The sequence below is a fragment of the Saccopteryx bilineata genome, chromosome 6, assembly GCF_036850765.1.
Source record: "Saccopteryx bilineata isolate mSacBil1 chromosome 6, mSacBil1_pri_phased_curated, whole genome shotgun sequence".
NCBI lineage: Eukaryota > Metazoa > Chordata > Mammalia > Chiroptera > Emballonuridae > Saccopteryx > Saccopteryx bilineata.
The window spans coordinates 12,765,228-12,790,704 of NC_089495.1; the positions used below are offsets into that span (position 1 = coordinate 12,765,228).

General features: G+C 51.1%; 1 protein-coding gene across 1 annotated transcript in view; it reads right to left on the reverse strand.

Annotated features, from left to right (window-relative positions):
- Window positions 1–25,477, reverse strand: part of ENPP6 (ectonucleotide pyrophosphatase/phosphodiesterase 6) — a 93,049-nt gene that overhangs the window by 40,737 nt on the left and 26,835 nt on the right. Inside the window, exon 2 of the mRNA XM_066235278.1 lies at window positions 11,888–12,067. Within this exon, the coding sequence (XP_066091375.1) occupies window positions 11,888–12,067 (180 nt within the window). The remainder of the gene's footprint in view (window positions 1–11,887; window positions 12,068–25,477) is intronic.

Here is a 25,477-nt window from a genome sequence, read left to right on the forward strand (position 1 = left end):
TTTCTTAGCCTTTCAATCACTGCTTTTGAGATCAGTGTTTGACTGGGAGGCCTGATACCAGTTTCCAGATATGCATACCTCTTTCTGTAGGTTTTGGTATGTCTCTTATCCATCACATATATGCACACATACACACTGTCCAGCAGATTTTCTAGTTGTTGTTGGAGAAAAGTGTTGGCTCAAAACAACTAAGCCTGTCATTCTACCAAGTGGAAACCTAACTTTCTACAAATAGTTATCAAACATAAAAAGTGACATTTTATTAGAAATGGATCTCATAAGGAAAGGACTAGGTATGCTTTTAAAAATTAATTCATATATTTATGGGTGAATATGACTTATCTTTAGACTGAGACACATTCAGAATCTATTCTATTCTTATTTGTTAAACGCAAGGATTAAGAAAGTTGTTCACATAAATAAGTAATGGAAATAGAAGTAGCTTGTTGTACCAATGTCATTTGATTCTTTGAAGTGCTTCTTTGAATGCCAACATTCACAGTGATCTATCATCATACATTTTTAAATAGTGTGTTAGCTGACAACTCAATTAAGTTTGTCTTAAATAATGTAATAGCAAGACTTGAAAAATACTTGATTTTTTTCAAGTTTTGTTATTTATATCATTAAATACATTCACTTTCTCAACACCTAAATCAATATTTTGAATGGTCTGTGTGTGTGTGCGCGTGTGTGCGTGTGTGTATGTGTGTGCGCGTGTGTGCGCATGCGTGCGTGCGTGCGCGTGTGTATGTGTGCGCGTGTGTGCGTGTGTGCGTGTGCGCGTGCGCGTATGTATGCGAGTGTGTGCATGTGTGTATGTGTGCGCGCGTGTGTGCGCATGCGTGTGTGCGTGCACATGTGTATGTGTGTATGTGTGTGTGTGTTCATGTATGTATGTGCGTGTGCGCGCGTGTGTGTGTGTTCGTGTGCGCGTGTGCCTACAGGCTTCCATATACTAGAGACAGTGTACCTCTGTAAGATTCTTGATGGCTGCCGGGCACTCCCTTCTTATGCAAAGTAGGAAAGGGGCCTGCTTGAGTCAGGACAATTTTCCCAATACATAAGAATGCTAACACTCCTAGAATTAATTCCCTTAAAACCAATCTTGTTCCTATAAACCTCTGGGAACCAGTTGGGAAGCCCCCGAAACAGGAACCCAGGCAGCAGTGGCTCTACCCTATGGCAACTGTGGTGTTGCTGTGAGGAAAGCAGACGGGCATCAAGTGGCCGGGGGGGTGGAGGCTAGATGGACTGACCGACCAGGGTGGTGTGATTTCTTCTCCGCAGGCTGTCCCACAGCTGAAGCTCTGGAAGCAGAGCAGAAAGAGGAAGTCCCTTCACAGCAGAGCAGATGGGACATTATCATTTACTATCTATTCAGATAACCAGACAGCCAGAAGATGGGGTCAGATGACCACATCTCAACCAATCAGAGGTGCCCTGAATGCAAGTCCTGCAGACACAGTTACTCTGAATAGAAGCTGCATACCCCCACGTGCCCCTGAGAGGGGACTAGACTCCTACCCACACGGACAGAACCTGGGACAAATGTAGTCCTTCTGCTCCCTCTCTCCTGAATGGTCTCTCCTTGGTGAGTTCTCCAAAGAAAGAAGCATTCACCTCACCTCTAACCTTAGAACCCAGAATGTGTAAATGATCAGAAAAATAGCCAGCAAGAAGTGACAGCCACCATGCAATGGAACATGGAAGCAGTGATGTCAGTGGCTTTAGAGCAAGGCTAGCTTTCCCAGGTGACTTCACGCGGGGGCTGTGCTGTTTTCCTTAGTCTTTGTCTGACGGAAGCCAGCAGCCTGGTGGGGTTACTGCGTGGCCCCCACGAGACAACTCTCTGCCCAGGAGTCTGTGGGCCTCTTTCTGGTCCACCACGGGAGCGACCCATGCATCTGGGTCCCTCGCTCCATCTCTGGCTGCTGCCTCCGACCAGGGGCCACGGGCACGGGCCACGGCACGGCTTCACAGGGAGTACGGGGTCTGGCTAACAGAGGTCACAGCAGGTCACCCAGGGAGCCTGAGGAAAGCAGGGTTTCCGATCTCTGCACAGGGACCTGGGGAAGACAGGAGCCGTGGCCTGGGCGTTCGCAGATCACACAGGAGCTCTGGGGTGTGATTCCGGTTTCGCAGCCACGCCAAGGGCACACTGGGCTTCCTCCACCTTGTTCCCTCATCGTTCCCAGGGGACTTTGAAGGGAACTGCCCTTAATTAGGCCATGTCGGGGTCTCAACTTCTCTCTGTCTCGAGTCCTCCTTCCTGCTGGATATTCCCGCCTGAGGCCGGGTGAGTATCCTCTCCTCCCACCTAATCAAGTCCTGACGGGAAACCACTGAGTGAGGAGGAAACAATGGACAGCCGGGGGGGGGGGGGGGAGGGCGCCAGGGAGCACAGGCCCCTTTGTGCAAGATAGATAAATAAATAAATAGATAGATAGATCAATTGATTGGAAAGATATTTCTTCAAAACATTTAACTTCTATCATTAGAAAATTATTTTACAGCGGTAGAGCATCGGCCTAGCGTGCAGAGGACCCGGGTTCGATTCCCGGCCAGGGCACACAGGAGAAGCGCCCATTTGCTTCTCCACCCCTCCGCCGTGCTTTCCTCTCTGTCTCTCTCTTCCCCTCCCGCAGCCAAGGCTCCATTGGAGCAAAGATGGCCCAGGCGCTGGGGATGGCTCTGTGGCCTCTACCTCAGGCGCTAGAGTGGCTCTGGTCGCAACATGGCGACGCCCAGGATGGGCAGAGCATCGACCCCTGGTGGGCAGAGCGTCGCCCCTGGTGGGCGTGCCGGGTGGATCCCAGTCGGGCGCATGCAGGAGTCTGTCTGACTGTCTCTCCCCGTTTCCAGCTTCAGAAAAATGAAAAAAAAAAAAAAAAGAAAATTATTTTAATATGCCTGTTTTGTCACCACCCTTGGTTGCCTTGGGCTGCAGCATTGTCAAAACACATATGCACATATGAGTGAGGTCATATGATATTTGTCTTTCTCTGCCTGGCTTATTTCACTTAGCACAATATTTCCAGGTCCATCCATGCTGTCGCAAAAGGTGAGATTTCCTTCTTCCTCACTGCCGCATGGTATTCCATTGTGTATATGTACCAAAGCTTTTTAATGCACTCGTCCACTGACGGACACTTGAGCTGTTTCCAGATCTTGGCTATTGTGAACAATGCTGCCATAAACATGAGGATGCACTTCTTCTTTTGAATCAGTGATTTAGTGTTCTTAGGATATATTCTTAAATATATATAACACAGAGATAAAAATAGCAGGACAGTAAATCCTAGAGGGAAGGGGGGAGGATGTGGAGGGGAGGGGGGCAAAGGGGTTATAAAGGGGGACACAGGGGTGGGGGTAAGGGAGTTATATTCGGTGGGACACTTGAATCCATGTAAACACAATAAATTAAAATTAATAAAAAATAAAACCACCATCATACACTGACTATGAAAACAATACATATGCACATCTGTGATGGCTACCACGTGAGCGGTGCCCTGTGGACGCCTTCATGGCAGCCTTACATCAAACCCCGTTCTTTGACAGCTGAGAAAACAAATGCCATGGAGAGGAGAAGTGACTGTCCCAAGGTCTCCCTGCCGGCGAGCCGGCGGCTGCCCCAGTCCTGGCGTGTTCTCACCACACACACTGCCCTCCTGCAGGATCCCTGCTTCCTGGCAGCACTCTGCAAGGACCACCAAGTGGAACCCGTAAAAACCCCGGTTCTCCAGCTCCCTAGAGCACAGGGCTCGCCTTCCAAGTGCAGCTCCGTGTGCCAACTTTGACACATCTTGTAACAATAACCCCTGCATTCTCTGTGATACAAGGCAGGTGTACAACTGTTGAATACATGTCTCAAGAGAGCTTATTAAAACAGCTAAGCCAATTAACTCACTTAGAAACATGGAGCCTTTTCCAGGAGAATGCATTGGAGGCACCGGAGTTTGCGGGAACACGTCCGTGGGGAAAGTGGGGTCTTTGGTCCCCAGGGTCAGTGGGAGACCTCTGGCGGGTCTCCCTTCCGATAGAGAAAGAGGGTGGTGGGCGGCCTGGGCGCAGGATGCCCCTGAAGACTGGCTTTGTGTGCCAGGACAGAGAGCGAGCCAGGAGACAAAGGAGACGGGAAGCGACTTGTCCATTAGAGCGGATTTCAGAAACAACTGAAAATGACTCAGCAGGTATCCAATGTGACTCAGGAAACCTGGGGGAGAAGGGGTGCACGCCTAACCCCAGCCGCGACTCCGCGTTAGAAGTCGGTGGTGATACTACAGCAAGGCTCAGTGAGGCCGAAGGTGGGGCTTTCATCTCTGCCTCTGCCAGTGAGCTGCAGATGGTGAAGTCTGTGGGCCGGGGTCAGGGCCGGCCCTCTTCCCAAGAAGAGTGAATGACCACTGCTTGACTGATGTCCCCGAGGGCCCCTCAGATACGCTATCGGGGCTGAGGGAGGTGCTTCGAGATCATCCAAACCTTGCCGATGATCACATGATCACAGTGAGATCATGCTCCCCCCTCAGCGAGCCAACCTCACCTCTGCACCATACGGTATTCCCAACATAAGCCCCCTTCTTGGAACAGTTGGTTTCCTGGCATTTGAACCACAACCAATTGGGCCAACTTGGGATGCAAGAGGCTGTTGATCCCTTTACTTCAGACCTGAGCCCTGCAGCTGGCGCGAGAGCTGTGGGGCCTGCCCAGCCAGGGGCTCCCCTCTCCCTGCCCCGCACATTCGAGCCTGTGATCTCCACGTCTGAGGAACCACGCTTGCCGGGGTGTCTGAGGGGACTCTGGTGTCTGACCTCCGAGGTGCTTCTGCGTCCCTCCCAGGAAGGCTAGGACCAGGAGTGAGTGCTGTGCGTGTGAGCCCTGCAAAGCCACCTCCCTGCACTCCTTGGGCCGACAGCCAGGGGCCAGTCCAGTGGCCACACTGCCCGGTGCTAAGCTCCACCTCTGCATGTGCTCATGTGCATGGCTCACTCCGTCCACGGCTGTTGCCCCACGGAGGGTGCCTACATCCCATAAAAGAAACAGGCTTATCCTCCTTCCCTTCTCCAATGACCCAAGGGCCAGCTCCAGCTGTCCACCCCTTTTCTGGAAACCCCCTGTCCTGTCCCTTACTGGCCCTTGACGGCCTGTCCTAGAATTCTCTCAGGGAGTAAAATAGGGCTTGCGCCCCCCTCTGTGGTCTTTGTTGAAGTGTGTATTTGAATTCTTGATTTGAACTCAAGAATTTTTATTTGGCTCAGAGTATTCCCGCTCTGTGACTCAAGTGAAAGCTCTTGTTCTGGAACCTGGGGACAGAGGATGGATTGAGCTCTACTCCAGTCGAATACTCTACGTATCTTCTTCTCTCACTTCCCATGCCCAGCAAGCCTGACAGGGCCACGTGGTCATCCCTGTGGGCCAAATAATGAAACTGGAGCACAGAGAAATCAAGTGACTCTCCCCAGCAAGGAAGTAGCTTGATTGGTCTAGAAGCCATGTTCCGGCTCTTTTCTTTAAGCCCCCCCCCCCCCCCCCCCCCCCCCCCCCCCGGCCAGGCTCCCGAAGTTCCACAGTGAAGGGCTGGAGACACAGCGGGGAGAAGAAGAGGGGGTGGAGCTCTCTGCACACAGAGGATTCTGCTGGGGGGGGGGGGCGCTGCCTCTGTGTCCCAACACACGCTGACCGGGCCAGCACACGCTGACCGGGCCAACACACGCTGACCGGGCCAGCACACAGAGCAGTGAGGGCTGAGCTCACCGGCCCACTGACTGACCAAGAGGTGTTTGGCAGCTACCAAGACTGTGGCCGGGGCCTAGGAGGAATGACTACAGGACGGCCCTCAGCCACCCAAAGCCAAGACTGCAGCACTCTCTCCTGAGGACTAATTTAATACCCAAGTACCGACTTTGGGCCTCTGTCTTCACTCTGTCAAGACCCCTCCATCTGGGTCCCCTCCCCATGCTCTGGGCAGTGGCTGGCACATCTGGGACGCCATTGGTGCAGCAGGAGCACGAGGCCCTCTGGCCGAGGCTCATTCTCGTCATCCCAAACCCAACCCACACCAGGTCCTGGCAGTCCATCCACGTCTCACCACTTCTGTCATCCTGGCCCAAGCTATTCTCATCTCATCCCCAGGTCCATGCAGTAACTTCCTGGCTGGTCGGTCACCGGCTGTCCAACCACAGAGGAGGCCTACCTCCCATTCTCCGTGTGGTAGCCAGAGCAGTCTTGTCAAAATGCCAGTATGATACCGTCACCTCCCTCCTTAAAACCTTCCGATGACCCCCTGTTCCTCTCAGGACAGGAATAAGTTCTTCAGCTTGGACCACAGAGGCGCCTGACCTCAGACTCTCCCCCACTTCACCCACATCACACCCAGCCTCCCTCTTGGTTTCTTAAACCTTCTGGGCTTCCCTATCCGTTCCAGGACCTTAGCACGTGCTGTTTGCTCATTCTGGATGCTCTGCCCCACCCCCACCCCTCCCCCACCTTACCTACCCCCTCAGGTGTTGAGTCACACTCTGATAGAACCAGATCCTTTGTTAGAGGATATCATGAAGCAATATGCTCTTCATTGTCACATTATTAACGAGTGTACTTGTACATTTATCTGGGCTAATGTGAGATGATCATCTGTCCCCTCAACAGGATGGTAACTTCTCAGGACGTGAAGAAAGCCTGTATCTGGTTTTACTCAACATTGTCTCCTGAGAACCTATTCCCGGGCCTTGAGTCACAGCCTTTTAAGATGTTTTATGAAGAAACAGATTTGCCATGATTCGTGAAGAATGAAAAGTTAATCCCTGGATTTCTCTTTAAGGCTTTCTAATCACCGTAATGGATGCTGTTGAGAAACTATGAGTCCTTTTGGCCGAGACACCATCCTGCCAAAGGGGATTGGATGCGGCCGGAGTGCTATGAAAATGGTCCAACGCTGGAGGAATGGATTCTTCAGACAGCGGTCTGGGGAGCCAACGCCTCCCCAGCTTCTCTGCAGCAGAAACGATTGACGCCTCGAACCCCGGCGGAATGTTTGTGAAGATCACTTCTTTGGAACAACCTCAACTTGAAACGCAAACATATAATCCTCTTCTTTTCTTTTTTTCAGAGACAGATAGAGAGTCAGAGAGAGGGGTAGACAGGGACAGACAGGAACGGAGAGATGAGAAGCATCAATCATTAGTTTTTCATTGCGTGTTGCAACACCTTAGTTGTTCATTGATTGCTTTTTCATATGTGCCTTGACCGTGGGCCTTCAGCAGACTGGGTAACCTCTTGCTCAAGCCAGCGACCTTGGGTCCAAGCTGGTGAGCTTTTGCTCTAACCAGATGAGCCCGCGCTCAAGCTGGCGACCTCGGGGTCTCGAATCTGGGTCCTCTGCATCCCAGTCTGATGCCCTATCCACTGCGCCACCGCCTGGTCAGGCCATATAATCCTTTTCTTGCTGACACAGACAGACAACATCCATGACACCGATTTCACCAAAGTTACCAGCAAATAAGGGAAATGACTCAAGGCAAATTCAGCCCAAAGACTCTTGGAGAATGCTCACCAAGCCTACTCTGGCAGGACATTAATCACAAGAGCTCGGGTTTCACTGAATATTTAGGTGAGTTTTTAACACATGTTTACATCACATTGAAAAAAATCAAATCAATTAGCTATTATAGATATATGTGTGGCCATGTCAAAGACCATTTGGCATTCCTCATCTTTGCATTACAAGTCTCTTGTGTCACACGAGCAAAGAATTGTGAGTGTATTATGCATGAGTGTCTTTTTTTCTGGAAAGGGAATCCAGGCGCCTCTGTGGTCCAAGCTGAAGAACTTATTCCTGTCCTGAGAGGAGCAAGGGGTCATCAGAAGGTTTTAAGGAGGGAGGTGACAGTATCATACTGGCATTTTGACAAGACTGCTCTGGCTACCACACGGCGAATGGGAGGTAGGCCTCCTCTATGGTTGGACAGCCGGTGACCGACCAGCCAGGAAGTTACTGCATGGACCTGGGGAAGAGGTGAGAATAGCTTGGGCCAGGATGACAGAAGTGGTTTCCTAAAAGAGATCTTGATTAACAAGGGTAGGAACCAGCAAACTATACACCAAGTCCTCTCCCCGTTCTAAAATTATGCACACCTAACTCTAATGATAAATGGGTGATGTTATCAGAAATTTTAGTGAGAATCTGGACCCCTTGTGTTTGCCATGTCAAATAGTTGCCTTAAAAAAATTCCAGTTTTTATCCAAATGTTTGAAGTCACAGACATAGAGTTGAAGAACTTAGCCGTGATGATAACTCATACATCTGTAGGATTGGTGTCGGGCTCCTAATTTTCCCAGTGCCTGTGTCTGTGTCTAAGTACCGCCCGGCTAAAGGTGGTCGGGGGTCCAGCACAGCAGGAAAGGATAGATGCCGTGAATAGTCGCAGTCCTTCATCGGTAGCCAAAGGTGCCTCCTTCCCTATCCTGATGAAATCACCTGGATTTTAACAACCCAAACTTCACAGAAGCTGCATCAGATGCCACTGCTAACTCCCCACCCAGCCCATCTCTGAAAAGTGGGGGAGGAGAAGCCGGGTCGAAGTGTGTCTTTCCCTCCCATAGAAGGTGTCTTAGTCTCCTGAACACCTGCACAGCTCAGGAAGAAGCCAGCAGAAGGGCCCAGACCTTCACCCAACACCATCTGAGGGCCACATGAAGGGTCGCCCCCAAGTCCCCCTGACTGTGAAACTCAGAGTCAGCAAACACTCTGAAGAGTTTGAAGCACAGACCTCTAAAAGGTTACTACTTTTTGTTCATATATATATATATATATATATATATATATATCAAGATAGCCACAAGAATAAGCTTACAAGCCGCTCCCACTGTGTAAGGTAGCCCTGACTGTCCAAAAAAGGCATCCTCTTCTGCTCTGGGTTCCTCTCCGAACAAAGTGAGGATGGGAGTCTCTTCCTTCTCCTCCTCAATGAAATTCCTTTGCCCTCAAACCACAAGGACAGGGCAGGGGAATAAAACCAGTGAAGGATCGTATGAGAAACTCTACTAGGTCCTAGGTATGCAATTCCTGGTTGATTTCTGTGGGTCTTTAAACCCCCAAAAAAATAGTTCGTGTAGGACCTGGGGTCATTTCCTGAGGCACATGCTTCCCAGCACAGCTGAACGGCACCACTGGGTGGGGCAATAAAGGGTCTGGTGACAATATTCTATTTCTCAAGACTGGAGGTGCGGTATTTTGGACTCCTCACCGCCGATCAATTTTTCAGTCTGCTGCTTTATCTACCTGACAGGAAGACTTGAACTACTGCCATTTCTAAATTGCACTTCTAAATATTGACTTAATGGCGAGACTCAAAGTGTCATAACACAGCTCACTGGAGCAATGAAGATTTTCCAGGCCCCATCGAGAAGTCTGTTCAATGTCCCGTGGGAGTCGAGAAGGAAGAGGAGGATTCGAGAAGAAAAATAAAACCAAATCCTGTTTAGGAGAAATGCCGCTGCACTTCGCTTCATCTTGCTGAGACAAATGAACGCTCGCTGCGCTATTAGCCGTGGCTGGAGGGGCCCAACGTGAAGGGCGAAGGGGGAGCAGTGACCCCCTCATCCCTCAGCTGTCAGCCAGTAAGAAGGGAAGGTGCCCAAGGTGTCCTGGCGGAGTCGGGCAGCAGGGCCTGTGGCGATAGCCAGTTCTCGGACAGCCTTTCTCTGTGTCTCCAGTGTAGAAGGACTGGACTGTGTCTAAGACAGAGGAGGCTTCTCATCCAACTTCTATCAAGACCTCAGCACGGCTAGATCTTTAGCTAATCCCCATGTAGGTCACTGAGGAAACTCCAGGCGGCTCTCTGTGTGGCTTCTGTCCTCCTGATTGTTAACACTATAAACTGATCACAGGGCGTTACATCACGTTAGCTGTAGACCTATGAATCCAAGGAAGTGGTTGGCCCTTGCTTGCCTGTCAGGGGCTGTTTTGGAGAAGCAGCAAGATATTTTACATGCAAATCGGCTTTGAGATTTCTTTTTTTAGTTACCCAGTGATATAGAAATGCAAGTTGTTCCTCATCGTTAAGGAGCCAGATTCTCCAGGCTGAGATGAAGAATAACGCTGTGTCGCCACTCTACAGAGACAAGTCTGAGACACGGCCGCGGCCTCCCTCTGGGGTCTGCCCTGTCTTCCCATGAGCATTGATCGGCCTCCGTGCTCTCTCAAGGCCGTCGGCAGGCGATCACAGGGGGAGGAGGCACGTGGGAGCCGGGGGGAGAGCCTGGGGGGAGAGCCTGATGTGAAGATCTCAAGTCCCGAGACACAGGGTGTTCAGTTAGTCAGATTCCATGGACGATGGCCCTCCGCTTTGGGGCCACAGTCGTCCCGATGGCCCTGGGATCTGTTCAGGTGGTCCCTGAGGCAGCATGCCCGGTCTGCTCCCTCTCCTAGGTCTGTGTATGTGGGCCCTTGTGTTTGATGAAGCCTCTTCTGGCTTCAGATCATCTTGGGCTGATCCAGGGCTGGGTCCTCCAGCAAGTCTGGTCCGCTGGGCGGACACAGCGTTTGGCTCCCTGGTCTCACGTATGACTCTGTGAGAGGCCGAGTCTCCACGGGAGGTCAGGGCGTTCTCTGACACCCCCGCCTTGCCCGAGAGCTGCTTCTCACCGCGGCCGAGGGGGCCGCTCTGGACAGAGTCCCCGCGTCTCCAGAAGCGAGGCGAGCACTCGCGCTGCCACCGTATCCGCCAGCAGACCCAGCCTGTGCCTGCCGGTTCCTCCGCCCGGTTCTGAATGAACACAGCTGCTCAGGCCTTCCCCAGCTCCCTAGGAATGCCAGTCTGGGCTCCGGCTCTGTGCCGGCCGTCTGGGCCCTCGCCGCGGAAGGTTTTCCACCGCCTCCATCTGTCTGTGCTCTAAGCTCCTGTGAGTGCCCTGACCTGCTCTCCACGGGACTGCCTCCACCCAGCATCTTCCAAACCCCTGCCAAGGCCGGCGCCCTCAGGGCGGGACTTCTCTGATTCAGCCGTGGCTTACTCCGCCTTCTCTCCCTTCTCCCCTGTCCCCCACAGCCCACAGCTCTCTAGCGGGCCACTGCTGCCCTCTGACCCGGGCCAGCGAGGTCCCTCCAGCTGCCTCTCCCTGTTCGTCCCCTCGTGTCTCCTACCTTCCCTGGTACCTTCTCCCGTAGGCCACCATCGGGGCTGCGCCGTCATGAATTAGGGGGAAAAGTGTCAACAGCCACATGCATGGTCAAGTCAAGTTGCCCACTTGCCTAAGAACAAGCCCCACCCACAAGAAGACAGTGCTCAGTTGATTCTTTTGTTATCACTGAATCCTCTCCATCCTTAGTGAGAGATTTCTGACCGCCAGGATGAGAGGATCCCGAAGGCTCCACACCGGGGCCAGGGCAGTGTGCACTGCGGCGACCTCCCTGCAGTAACTGAAGTAACCTGCTTTCTCACTGATCTCCCGTGTACAGGAGGAATATTAACACAAGGGGGCTTCGTTAAATGCACTACTGAAAAGGGTAAGTTCTTTGAATAATCGTTTTTCTTTTCAATCATCTTTTAAATAGAGCAGAGGAGCTCAAAAATCTATAGAAACGGGATGCCAAATTCTTTGTGAGGCAAACAAGCCTATAGCTATCTCTCTTAAAATTCTGCACGCCCTGCAGCAGCTTCGCCGACCCAAGGGACTCAAGACATGGTATTGCACCTGGTCTGGTCTTAGAGAGTTCCAAACAAATAAATTTTTTACAAACAAGCTCATAAGAAATATTTCTTGACTAAATAGCCCATTTTCCACACCCTGGCTTGGTCTTTAGACGTGGTATTCACATCCTTTGTCTTTAGAGACTCCACTGTGTTTTGAGATTTGGAAGGTCACTGAGGAGCCTAGAGGTACTCACCTGGCCAATAGTACATGTAGACCTTCCTTCTGGCCTTGGTCAGAGTGACCCACAGAGGTTCCGACCCATTCCACCAGAGGGGCATCAGGCTGTCTTTGTTGACGCCGATGTCAAATGACTTGTTGGTGTTGGGGTCCCACATGTAGTTCCCGATCATCTGGTGGACCTCACAGTGTCTGCCTGTGAGAACAGAACACACACCCATCAGTGTATTGTTCAGGCATTTTCATGTGACATCTTTGTTTTCTGTTTATAAAAGCTGCCCAACCACATTTAGGAAGGACAGGACAGCATCAAGATTGGCTTTGATTTTTTTTTAAAACACTGAGGTTGCTTCTCCCTTAGTTGTACCACAAAGGCACACGACGGAGTGAGAAGCCCAGTAATGGGTTGGGGGTAGGGGGATGGGATTATTTAGCGTGAAGTCAACTTGCCAGGTGTGAAGCTATTTTGAGTTAAACTGAGGACATTCTGTGCAAAATCAAACCCATTGCTCATGGCTTCAAGTCTCAATAGGAATCAGTGCGGACATTGCAGATTTCCGTGGGACCTGGGTTCTCACCCTAGCGGCTCTCAGCTCTCCTCCCAAACTGTCCCCCAGGGTCACAGAGAGACACTGCCCTCCCACACCGTCCCCCAGGGTCACAGGGAGATGCCCCCTCCCACACCATCCTCCAGGGTCACAGGGAGATGGCCCCTCCCATACTGTCCCCAGGGTCACAGAGAGACACTGCCCTCCCACACCATCCCCCAGGGTCACAGGGAGATACTGCCCTCCCACACCATCCCCCAGGGTCACAGGGAGACGCCCCCTCCCACACCATCCCCAGGGTCACAGGGAGACGTCCCCTCCCACACCATCCTCCAGGGTCACAGGGAGACGCCCCCTCCCACGCCGTCCCCCAGGGTCACAGGGAGACGCCCCCTCCCACACCGTCCCCAGGGTCACAGGGAGATGTCCCCTCCCACACCGTCCCCCAGGGTCACAGGGAGGTGCTATGGAGTGCGTCCCCTTTCTTCCTGTGTGAGGGGAGTTATCGCTATGGTGCTGAACAACGATAGAACCCATGCCATTTGGAACCGAGCTGTGAAAAATAGACTCAACTTTGCAAAATGAGGCAGAAAAACAAGTCCAAATGGAGTGTTACAGAGACATGAGGGTTGTTGCTTCTGTTGGGCACAGCTCGGTCCCGAAAGAGAAGCCAGAAGCGAAAACCGCAAGTGTGTGGACTCTTTTGATATATTAGGCTTAAATTATTTATTTTGCGACAATCTGTTACATCTTTAAAGTAAAAATAACACAAACATTGGCAAGTGCATCAAAAATTGCTGCAAGCTGAGCCAGCGTGGCCTGGCAGGGACGCGACACTTCTCCCTGGGCCGCCACGGCCAGTCAGAGGGGCCTTCTTTGTTTGCGGCTGTCGTTTCTTCTGGACCACTCACCCCCCCCCCCCCAGCATGCACACACTTTATTTTTTAAACAAAAAAACAGGAAAAACATACACTACAATTTTGAAAATTTGGCAACCCCACATATCTTAAAGGAAAAACATTTTATTTCACCACAGAAACCTGGGTATTGCACAAATAAATCGTGCTTGGAAAATTTGAAGCCCAGAGATGCAAACATAGCTGGTTTTTAACAAAAGCTTTACAATTAGTTTTTAGACCCTCGCCGAAGCTTTTAGATGTGGGCTGATGAATCATTTTTTTAAATAAAAGGAAAAGCCTGTGCAAATCCCCCAGTGGTTAAGGAACGTACTGGTTTAGTGTATTCCTCCAGCTAACATTTACTGAACGCTCCAACGGAGTACCACTGTGCTAGGTGTAGAGATGCCAGTCTGAATACATGTGGTCCCGTCTAAGTGCCTCCTGACGTGACACTCACCAGAGGGTCCTCTGCATTAAAGAGACAGGCTCCTCGGGCCCGGCAGAGAAGGGGACTGGGTTGCAGCCCTGAATTGAGAATCATGAGGACGATTACCCACTCTGTGGCCGAGGATAATTCCTACTATGTTCTAACTCATTGAAATGAGGGGCATATTTCTTATTGGCTCAACTACGTTATCTATTTTTTTTTTATCATACCAAAGTTTAATAATATTAAGAAGAATCCCTCTCATGAGTAAAAGTTCTTATCTATTTCCTTTATTCAAAATACTACAACCCATATCTTAAAAAAAAAAAATTTTTTTTTAACATCCCAGTGCTGCTCACTCGCTCTGTTCACAAGGCAAGATCAACATGTCAACATGGCAATCATGACAAATGTCCCTGGTACGGAGTCCTTCTCTGTAGAAGGGGGTGCTCTCCTGAGTGCAGGGAGGGTGTCCCCAGGCTGGTGTGCACAGGCCCCGAGGGTGCAGAGTCGGAAGGGGCTATGGATGCATCACGGCAGTCAGCAGCCCAGAGAGCCTCTCAGTGAACCCGGGAGAGGGTGGGGAAGGGCTGGGGTATCAGATGTGGGAACATTAGGGAGAGAGACCTCGTGGGAGGGGGACCGGAATCTGCTTTTAATTTGAGCTATTTCCACTGTTTTAGAAGAAACGCCTGAAAGCCAGATACAAGCAGGGGCCTCGTGGTTCAGTTCTCACCAGGTGCTGCATTCGAACGAACATGAAGCCACCAAAAATCACTTTGAAAGCACCTATATTCTTGACTTGGATATCTCAGGATACCCACCGTATCATTCGATAAACTTTCTTTTCTTCTTTCCAACATTCATACTCAACACTCTGGACTCCAGAGGGTGCGAACTCTCTCACCCCCTCTGAATTCCGGGTAGAAACTCACGAGGAGCCTCCGGAGGCTCGTAGAGCTGCCGTGCTGGCTGGACTGTGCGTCTGTTGGCTAACTTCTCCACCTCTTACACACAGCTTTTTAGAAAACACCCATGGGGCTTTCCTGGGAAGAGACAGGCTCTTGGCATGTAGATACTTTAGAATTTCAAATGAAGAAACCTTGTTTCCGGCGATTGAGTCCCTCAGCCTTCTCATAACGGATCGCCTCTGCTCACCAGGACCTAGGGCCTCAGTACTCCCTTTCCCTACCAAGCGGACGGGCCGTGCCTGTCGGCTCAAGTGAGCCTCCAACACATTGACAGTGACACTCTTTAGGGCAGTGATTTTCAACCTTTTATGAGCCGCGGCACATTTTTTACATTTACAAAATCCTGGGGCACACCACCTACCAAAATGACACAAAATGACACTCTTAACACAGTACATATTATACATATAGTCAATAATATAGTTCTAAATGTATTTATACTCACTTAGTGTGAAACCTGGGCCTGTTTCGATGAACACAAAAGGGATATCCTGGCAGGAATGGTAGAAAGACACACACGAAGCTCTTCCTCAACAGCTCTCAGTCTCTCTCTGTTTTTAGTTTTTATCGCAGTCAAGCTTGAGAAGCTCAGCTCACATAGATATGTGGTTGAAAATGGGAGCAATTTTAAAACAGCTTTGTTGGCCAGAATGGGGAACTCCTTGGCAACAGATAACCAAAAACTGTCCAAAGGAAGATCAGCAAACTTTAGCTTTAAAGTTAGATAACATTGTGATGCATTGTATATCACCCTCTGCAGGGGCCTCTTTTAAAAAGAAAAAGATCAAATATCTATATACACCATCAGGATAGACATAACCAGCTGAGGCTGAGGCTTCATCTAGTGGTGGCAACATTTACCTCCAGTCCTGACCAGGATTAGAAATCAGGACCATGGGGAGGAGTAGCAGCTTCAACTATTGGCCACGGCCACACAATGACAAGTGCACAGCAGTCTCAGTGGGGACCTTCCTGGGTGTGGATGAGAGGCGGCCTACTATTGGTTCATCGCTAGTGGTCGGGATGAACCCTAGAAGGTGATTGGTCAGTGAGCGTTCCCTGTGCCTCCACTTTTCCTGTCGCTGAGAGCTGGAGGGATTGTGAGGGGAATGTTTATGTTCAGATGGAGGCCTCTAGCAGCGGCCGGATAAATGGCCTCCGCTGGCCGTATCCGGCACGCGGGCTGTAGTTTGGGGACCCATGTTTAATTTCCCCACGGCATACCTGACCATGTCTCACGGCACACTGGTTGAAAAACACTGCTTTAGGGAAGCGTCTTTGAGACAAAGACCTCAAAGATGGCTTTGGGTCCTGCTCTCACTCGCATCCTGGTTGGTCTGGACAGGCCCAGAGCAGCTCATCCATTCTCAGGGGAACTCGGACCTGTCGTGGGGAGGCATCCTGCGATCTCGTCCCCTGTCCCGAGGCTCCACACTTCTCCCAAGGCAGGCGGGACACTCTGGGGCAGAGGTTCCTGCCCACTTCCTGTGCGTGGGTGGCACCGGCAGATCCTGGGCGGTAGATCCTCCTTGTATGAGTTCAAGGGTTCCCACGTGGAGAGTGGAGCTCGTCTCAGACCCCTGTTTAAAATGTAGGTTTCAGGCTTTGGGTGGATTGGGTCCTGCGTTGGAATGGGAGGGTGAGTCATCAGAGACGTCATCACGGAGGCGGTGGGTGCCAGTCCCCGGGGGCCTCCCTGTGTGCCGGGAAGGACGCCTGTCCCGAGGCCAGCAGGAAAATGTGTGCTTCCCCCTCTGCGGTGGCTCCGACCATCTTCCCACGAAGAGAGGACGCGGGCATCTGTGTTGGCACAGTCTGAGTCTGCCCCTGCTCGAGCTGCTTTCCTCAGCTGCCCTGCCTCTCCCGGCTCTTTCATCGCCATCGCGGGGGTGGGGGGGTGGGAAGAACAGAACTGCACGTGCGGCTTCTGCAGCCCACAGCGCTCGTCCCCATATGTCTGCCTGACCCGCATCTATTTTTATACCCATGTGACGCTTCCTGATTTTTCTCGGGTTCGACTCACCCAATGGAGCTCTGCTGCAGTTTCACCCTCTGGACCCTTTGCTCAAGGTTTTGGCAGACACCTTCCTGACACCAGCGCCTGCTACAAAGCCTAGGTGGTTTTCAGGCGGGGCGCACAGAGGGTCTCCTTCCGCTTCCCCTTCCCCTCCAAATGACACAGCTCTGTGCCAGGCGGCACGGCGCTCGCTGTGAGAACGGGCGCTGCGCCGGGTCTGAAAACTTCCACGCGAGACGTGTTTCTCCTCATTTCTCCCTTGTCCCTAAGACGTGAGGGGTTGGTAAACGCTCAGGTCCCACAGCCAACAGGAATGTTTTTTTAATTATACAAAACTTTTCTTAATTCCTGGTGTATAATCACCTTTACAAAGTAACAGCAATCTTTAGTTTCTAAAGCCATTCGCTGTGCCACGTGTATTTCCGTTGGACGGATGTGACTGTGTCTGCTAGATACCAGAACAGCTGGTTGAAAAGTGAGGGAGATAAAGTGGTTTTAGACACATCAATTTATTCAAAATATGGCAACATAAACACAGATTGCAAAATATTAATAAGGAGCTTGGAAACAATTGTTTCAGAACATACACGTTTTCACCCAGAAACAGCACTCCGGTGAGTTGAGTTCAGAATTGCAGTCAGGCCTCTGGGACCACCCACTGGAAGTCAGGGTCACAACCATGTGTGGCGGGCACACTGAACCAGGCTGTGGGCAGTCTGTCCAGCTCGGGACGATGATGGGTACAGTGGAAAGACGACAGGCAAGTGGTCAGACAGACCATTGCTAGCCCACTTCACAGGTAAAGTAACTGAGACCCAGAGAGGCAGCTTGCCTGGTCTCACACCAGGAGCTGCAGTGGACCCAGGCTGCCCACCACAGAGGCCTGGCTCCACACTGCTGTGACCTCCTGGCACCAATCCCCAGGGCGTGAGCTGGCACTCAGTACCGGCCCCAGCACTGAACAAGCCCACAAGAAGGGGGCTGCCACCTCGCTGTGCTGGCTACCGTGCCACCTGTTAGCTCCCACCCTTGGCGGGGGTGGGGAGCAGGATGACTTCAGCAGACCGGGTCAGTCCCAGGGTAAGGTCCCAGGGATCAGCCTGCTCGGGTACTGCCTCACCTGGGGCAACGCAGGGAAGCACTAGAGTCCAAGTCAGACTCAGGAGTGGTCACACCTGAAGACCAAAGCCCTGAACCAATTCTGTAGGTGCTTGCTGCTTGACTTAGTAATAGATGAGTTACCAGGTCTTGGCCACCTCCCTTGTATCAGGAACGAGGAGCTTCAAGCTCCCATCTCCTGTGGTCCTCGCCATCACTCTCAGAGATGGGCGATATATCTTCACGTTGCAGGTGTGAGAACTGAGGCTCAAAGTAACAAGGTTTGGGTCATACGGCTGATAGAAGAGCACAGCCCCTACCCCCACCCCCCAACCCCCCAACTCCAACCACTGGGTTCTCACCAGCCCACCAGGGCCTGGCCGTTTTAATAGAAATTGCCTCAAAATCCAGATCTGCTTCTGAGACTCATTAAAGTAACCACATGGAGTTTCCCAGGACTCCAGAAAGCCAGACACACTCCTGTCTCTCGCCATCCACAGTCCTGCACCGACATTACCGTAAATATCTCTAAAGGAGGGAACGCCGCCAGACAAAGGACACAAACAAAGCAGACAAGAAGCTGACTGCTTTCTCTCCCTCTGGAAAGAGTCCAGCTGCGGAAGGAGTCTTCCAGGGCTCTGAAACCTTCGGGGCTCGAGTTAATGAGTGTATTTGAGAGACTAAACCTATATATATCACTTCAGATTGACATGGCTCCAAGAAGTAATTATAGACCCAATTCAGAGCCCGGCAGCCGGAGAATGTTATATAAGGCAGACTTTCCCACGACTAGACACGACTAAAAACTTTTTCCTTGAGTATCTGGCGGGTCCAAAGACTTAGTTCAGACCCCGTTTAGTACATTTCCAAGTAAGCACTTGATAGCCAAGAGACGCGGAACGATTAACCACGCATCGCTCAAAGCACCTGGCGCACAGACTGAAATGAGCTTTACGGATCACCTCTGTTGGGGAATAGATCTTATTTTCTTTACTTGGGAAATTTCTCTAACTTTATTTCTTTGGAGTGTTCAAGAACTGGGTAAGGTCAAATGGAATAGGCGAGATCAAGTCGAAAGAGAAGTTCACAATTTGCTCACCTTTAAATGCAACGACTGATGTACGTGCCAGACGCAGTCCCGATTAGAGTCTCAATCACAAATATCGCAAGACCGAGCGAGATCACGGGCTTTGATTATAGTGTGAAGTGGGGAGACGGCAACAAAAATAACCCGCAGTGTTCAAGGCGGGAGAGACTTTTGATCAGAGACATTTGTGTTCATAGTTTCGAGGTCACTGGTCTCAGAAGAATGCAGTTGTATTTTTCTGGAGTGCACGAGCCATTATTTAACAGCTAACTACAGGAGAAGAGGCAAACATTGTTTTCCCGAGTAAGAACAAACATGTTAAGTTTTAGAGTTTTTGTTTAAACACGTTTGGTTTGGGGAAAGCGAGTTTTCACCAAAGCTCAAAGAAACTTTCAGACAATTGACGCCACCCTCACCCCTGTGAAAGGTCGGAGAAGAGCTTGAATTCCTATGACATTTAAGATGAAATCTCTGTTCAGACACATTTCCACCGCACTGAGTCCTTGCAGGGGTGTCTAAGAATGGAAGGTGTGTGGAGGGGGAATTTACTCCCGGCCGATTCTTCCATAAGTGAGAGAAGCCCAGCCAGCGCCTCTGGCCTGAAGCCCCCCCCCCCCGATGATAAGTGTCCACTGCCCCCCCCCCAGGCACCTCCTCTCCCTCAGGGGCATCAGATTGGCCCCATGCCTCACACTACTGAGGGCAGTTGCTTTGGCAAAAAATAGGCTTCAGCGCCTTCCCATCCTTTCTGCCGCAGGTGGACAGAGGCCCTTTTGCAGTCCCTTCTCTCAGCCAGGAAGAGAGCTCGCCCTGTGCCCGAGCAGGGGGTGCCTCTAATTTTCTAGCTATCCCCCCGCCCCCGTGACTGGGGCAGAGGTGGGGGGCAAGGACAGGGAGTTCAATTCAGTTAGGTTTTGGATCCAAGCCGCATTCTCCAACCCAACTTTGCAACTGATGCAGAGGCTGGGATGACTGATGAGTGATCTCTAGCCACACGGAGCAGACATCAAAATATTATTGGACCAACCAGGAAAGCCAAGAATTTACAAAGAGGGATCAAACTCAGCTGTTCAGGATGTGAGGTCACTGGCAATATCAATGGCTCGATCTAGTGTGAAACAACCAATCTACACAAGCTAAACAAAACAGAACACACCCACCTTTTGGGGGGCAGGGGTAAGAAGGAAGTAGAGGAACGCTTTTTCTTTTTCAGCGTGGTTAGTTTTTTTTTTTTTTTTTGCATTTTTCTGAAGCTGGAAACAGGGAGAGACAGTCAGACAGACTCCCGCATGCGCCCGACCAGGATCCACCCGGCACGCCCACCAGGGGCGACGCTCTGCCCACCAGGGGGCGATGCTCTGCCCATCCTGGGCGTCGCCATGTTGCGACCCTCCTGGGTGTCGCCATGTTGCGACCAGAGCCACTCTAGCGCCTGGGGCAGAGGCCACAGAGCCATCCCCAGCGCCCGGGCCATCTTTGCTCCAATGGAGCCTTGGCTGCGGGAGGGGAAGAGAGAGACAGAGAGGAAGGCGCGGCGGAGGGGTGGAGAAGCAAATGGGCGCTTCTCCCATGTGCCCTGGCCGGGAATCGAACCCGGGTCCTCCGCACGCTAGGCCGACGCTCTACCGCTGAGCCAACGGCCAGGGCTCAGCGTGGTTAGTTTTGTTTGTCATTGCTAGGGTGTGTGAGACATGATGCTGGCTTGTCCAAGTTCACTGCCTCGGGCCAGGCGTGGCCATAGAGAAGTGAAATGACCCCCCCCCTCCCTGCCCAAGTCATGGGAGGGAGAGAGCTTAGGTCATCGCTGTAGCCACAGCTCATCTGTTCTGATCCATCCCCAGCAGGAAAACAAATGGCGTTCGGAATCGATGAGGTGCCTCACGTAATGATTTGTGTGTATAATTCTCTTTGCCTGCTCCTCGCATATATATAAACGTGTTGAAAGATAATTTGCCTGAGGGATGAAAGAGGAACCCAAATGCACAACTCATCACTTGGCAGGGTGTGAGTGAGAAGTATCCTCTGATGTACTGATGGTTTCTCTGTCCAGACAGTAGACACCATTGGCACGGAGGAGCATTTTGAGTTAAAATTAGAAGCATGGAGCAGGATGAGAGCCGGCAGGAACTGACGGCCCATGAGAGGCATGTAGCCTAGTAAAAAGTGTCAGAGTCCAACAGACCAAAAGTTTGAAAACTATCCCTGCTGCAGGAGCCCACACGAGTCATTTAACTTTAGTGAGCCTCAGTTTCTTCATCGGGAAAATGGAGATAATCATATTTTCTTCTACCGACCCCAAATTTGGGCTCGGTAGAACTTTAGAACGGTGCCTGGCATAAGTGGCATAGTAGGCACTTGATAAATGCACACGACCCCTTAATTCCCCCCCCCCTTTAAAGGGCAATGTTATCAAATAGTATGCTGTTATTAATGGTTTCTGAGGAGGGTTGGGGCTAGGCAGCCTCTTTCTTAAGCCGTATTTACACATCATAGTCTGAGACAGACTCTCAAAAGCCTTGAAGGGAAAGAAAAGAAGCATTACCACATTCTGCTCAGGAAAGCCTGCCAGGGGCGAATCCCAAATTCAGCTATTAAACACGGGGTTCATTCACCTTGGCTGAGAATGCACCACCCCCGCGCCCGGGAAATGCCTGGCCCAACACTGCCCTCTGCTGGCGCTCGCAATAATCTCCAGCGCCCGCAACCTCGCCAGCGAAGTGCTGAGAGCCTCCTAATATAGGATATTTTGTTTTCACCTCTCACGGTTGGAAGGCGCTCCAGGATTCTTAGAGCTGCCTATATAGATGCTGAACCTGCCAAGAATCTAGACCGAGGCAGGGAGCGAGGCCGGCGGGACCGGGCGGCCAGCACCCAGGAAGCTCCGCGCAGTTCCCGCAACCTGGGGAACAAGGAGCGACCGGCTGTCCTCATTCTAAATCGCATGTTGTGTTTCCACGTCTTCACCCATCCCGCCCCTAATCCCTGTTGAGTTACACCTCTCTTTCTCGGATTTGCTTTATTTGGTATTTTATTATCCCTGGCCCCAGCCCCTTATCGCCCCTCTTCCCTCTCTGCTAAGGTCAGTGATTCCTTTCACCCCAACTGGTAGTGATCAGTTCAGTGGACACTTATCTTACCTAATATCCCTTTGTCCTTATAGGAGCAGCTACCCTTGCCCCTTGGGAAACTCGCCCTGGTCCACATAGGATCTTCTATGACTGACCTCTAGCTCCAGTGAGTGGAAGATAGTGGACATTTGTCCCACGCTGTGCCACTCTCTCCCCAAAACACACACACACACACACACACACACACACACACACACAAGTGACCGTTGCTCCAGGATCCATGCTGGGCGGGTCAGAGCCCTGCCCCCTCATTCCTCAGGCTGGGGGGACATGCCCCCAGTGCAGATGTGCTCTGTGGGGCAGAAATGCTGGCTGCAGGAGGGACCCACCGCACCCCCCACCCCACCCCACCCCACCCCGGCCACAGGAAGGGAGCAGCAGACGGGGCAGAGCGAGTCTGAGTCCTGCTCCCAGCTCTTCCTATGCCTCTGGGCGCGGGAGCCAGAAGTCCTCTTCTACCTGAGCGGCAGGCTTGGGTTTTGGCCTCTTGCTCCTTCCTCATTCTCAGAAGTGTCTTGATTTGCATAGACTTTGAACATCACCAAATCCCCCCCCCACACACACACACAAAGACAAATATAGCAAAACCAACGCCCCCAAGGACTGCTTCTCCAAAAAAGCTAAAGGGACGAAGTATCCCTGTGAAGGTCAAGTTTAAAAGCCTGTGAAACAAGCCAATCAAAGCTGCAAAGAGCCCCGCGGGCTGTGCCTCCGCAGGGGCAGCAGAGGGACAGCAGGGTGACAGGAGAGGGACAGCAGGGTGACAGGAGAGGGACAGCAGGGTGGTGCTCCCTCAGCAGAACGCCAGCGCTCAGGACCCTTCCACACGCGTCACCCCCTCCCAGCTCCCACGCAGCCTTGTCCTAATTTGGGCTTTTTAAATGGAGTCTTCTTGCCAAGAGAAGGCTTAACTTGACTCTAACCAGAAAGAAAAATCGGACAAATCCAAAATTCAGCCAGTTTACAAGACATCTGGCAGGGTTTTTCAAGAATGTCAACATCATGAAAATCCAAACAAAACAAAAAGGCAAGAATATTACTCTTAACAGAGAGCAAAGAAACATGGCAACTCAATGGACTGCTTGCACCTTGATTAGATTTTTTTATTTAAAAAGAAAAGTTAAAAGGATACTTTTTGGCCGATTGGGAACATCTGAAAATAATTGTGGTGATCCAGGAGAATATTCTCTATGTGCTGATTTATTTAGGGGTGAGGTATCGTGATGTTAGCAATTTACTCCCACCTGGTTCAGCAAAACTGTATTTCTCAAGTGAAAATAAAGTAAATGTGGTGAATGTTAATGATTAGAGCACCACACGGAGGGCATACAGGTAGTCATAATACTATGTCGGTGTTGCCGTAGCTTTGAGACTTTTTTAATTATAAAAACTTGGCTGATCCCCATGTGATGAAATACTATCCAATGATACAAAGGAACAGACCATGGTTCATGCTACAATGTGAACAAACTTCAACAACATTATGCCCAGTAAAAGAAGCAAGACCCCAGAGGCCACTATCGAATGACTCCATTCATGTGAAATAGCCACAGAAGGCAAAGGTAAAAAAAACAACAACAAACAAACATAACGGAGATTAGCGGTTGTCTGGGCAAGAGGTGGTAACAACTGGGCATTGCCAATTAATGTGCTTGAGGGGTCAGACCTCACAGGAATGAGACCCCCAGGTGAGAAGAGAGAACAAGGACTAAACTCTGAGTCACCCGGTGTGATGGGGCTGGCCAAAGAGAAGGCAGTGGAAGTTTCTAGAAGGGGAGGTTGAAAAGGGGAAAGGAAACTCAGAAGCCCAATAAAAAGATAGTCTCTAGAAAGGTTGAATGGTCAAAAGGCAAAACACCCCAGAGAGATGCGGAAAGAAGGCATTGGATCTGGCTATCGACGGCCTTGGGTGAATGTAGGAGAAGCAGTTATGGTGGAAGGATGACATCAAAAGTCAAACTGCAGTTCCCCATACCCTCATAGCCAGAGTGACCTTGTCTAAGATGAAAGTCATGTCTCACCACTCCCCTGCTCAAAGCCCTCCAGAGGCGCTTCCTGCTCTTCGGGGTCCAAAGTCTGCCCCAGGACCCACGGGGACTTGATGCGGCATTGTGTGGGTTCAGGTCCTTCGAGACGGAGAGCTGGAGATGAGATTAGACGGACACACACATGAAAGGCACTGTGGGCAGTTCAAGATGAAGGGGGAAGCAGAACTACAGGAAAGTTCTTACTCTGTGATGGTCCGACGTTGGTGAAAGACGATGGAGGAGGAGAGGACTGGGCAGAGAGGGCCGTCGACATTCTGAGGGCAAAGTCACCCCGTAGAGGAAGGGGCCCTCGCGAGGCCCCTCGTTTCGCTCCGCTGTTGGTCAGGATCAGCCCGGGAGAGACAGGGCTTCTGCACCCACCGGCGGGGGGCGCAGCCTGCAGCAGCGGGAGCCGTGGGGGTACTTGCTCCCTGCAGCAGGAGATCTGAGTGCATCCTCATGACTGGCACACCACCTGTTACCTCTCAGACCTCATCGGGCCCTCTCCACACCGGCTCCTGGCTGTTCCTCCAGTCTCCTGAGCACATGGCCGCCTCAGGGCCCTGTCCCTGTGGTTCCCTCTGCCTGGAATGGGGGCTCTCAGACACCTACATGGCCAGCACCTGACTCTCCTTAAGTCTCTGCTCAGATTCCAGCTGATCAGGAATTCCAGACCACGCCACGTGAAACGGCACTATCATCATTCTTGGTGCCTTGAACCTTCTTTGACTTTTCTTCCTAATGTATTTCCACCTGACATTATTTGTATCTGTTGATTTGACTCTGTGGCCCTTCACGGGAATGTAATGTCCACTATTGAGAAACTTTGCCTGCTTCTTTCATCTGTGTCCCCAGATGAGTGTACCTCAGGGCCCATGGAAGGCAGAGGATACTTTCTGAATAAACGATGAAGGAATGGTGGACACCTGTTATGTTCACAGAGCAAGTGCTCTGAGAGTATTTATTTCATGAACGAACGAGTCAGGCACCATTCCGGGAGCTGGGGATATGGCACTGAACAAGACACAGTCCCTGCTGTCCTAGGCCACCCATTCTTTAATAACATAAACGATCGATTGTTGGTCCACGGGCCCTGAGGTACACTCATCTGGGGACACAGATGAAAGAAGCAGGCAAAGTTTCTCAATAGTGGACATTACATTCCCGTGAAGGGCCACAGAGTCAAATCAACAGATACAAATAATGTCAGGTGGAAATACATTAGGAGGAAAAGTCAAAGAAGGTTCAGGGCACCAAGAATGATGATAATTTATGAAAGTCGGTCTCTATTCATAGTCCCTTGAACTTGAAAGGAGCATGTTCTTATTGGAGACGATCCACGGCCTGTGGGTTAAATGAGCCCGGTGGTCTGGTCTTTGTTTTTAGTCCAGTGTTTATGTTTCC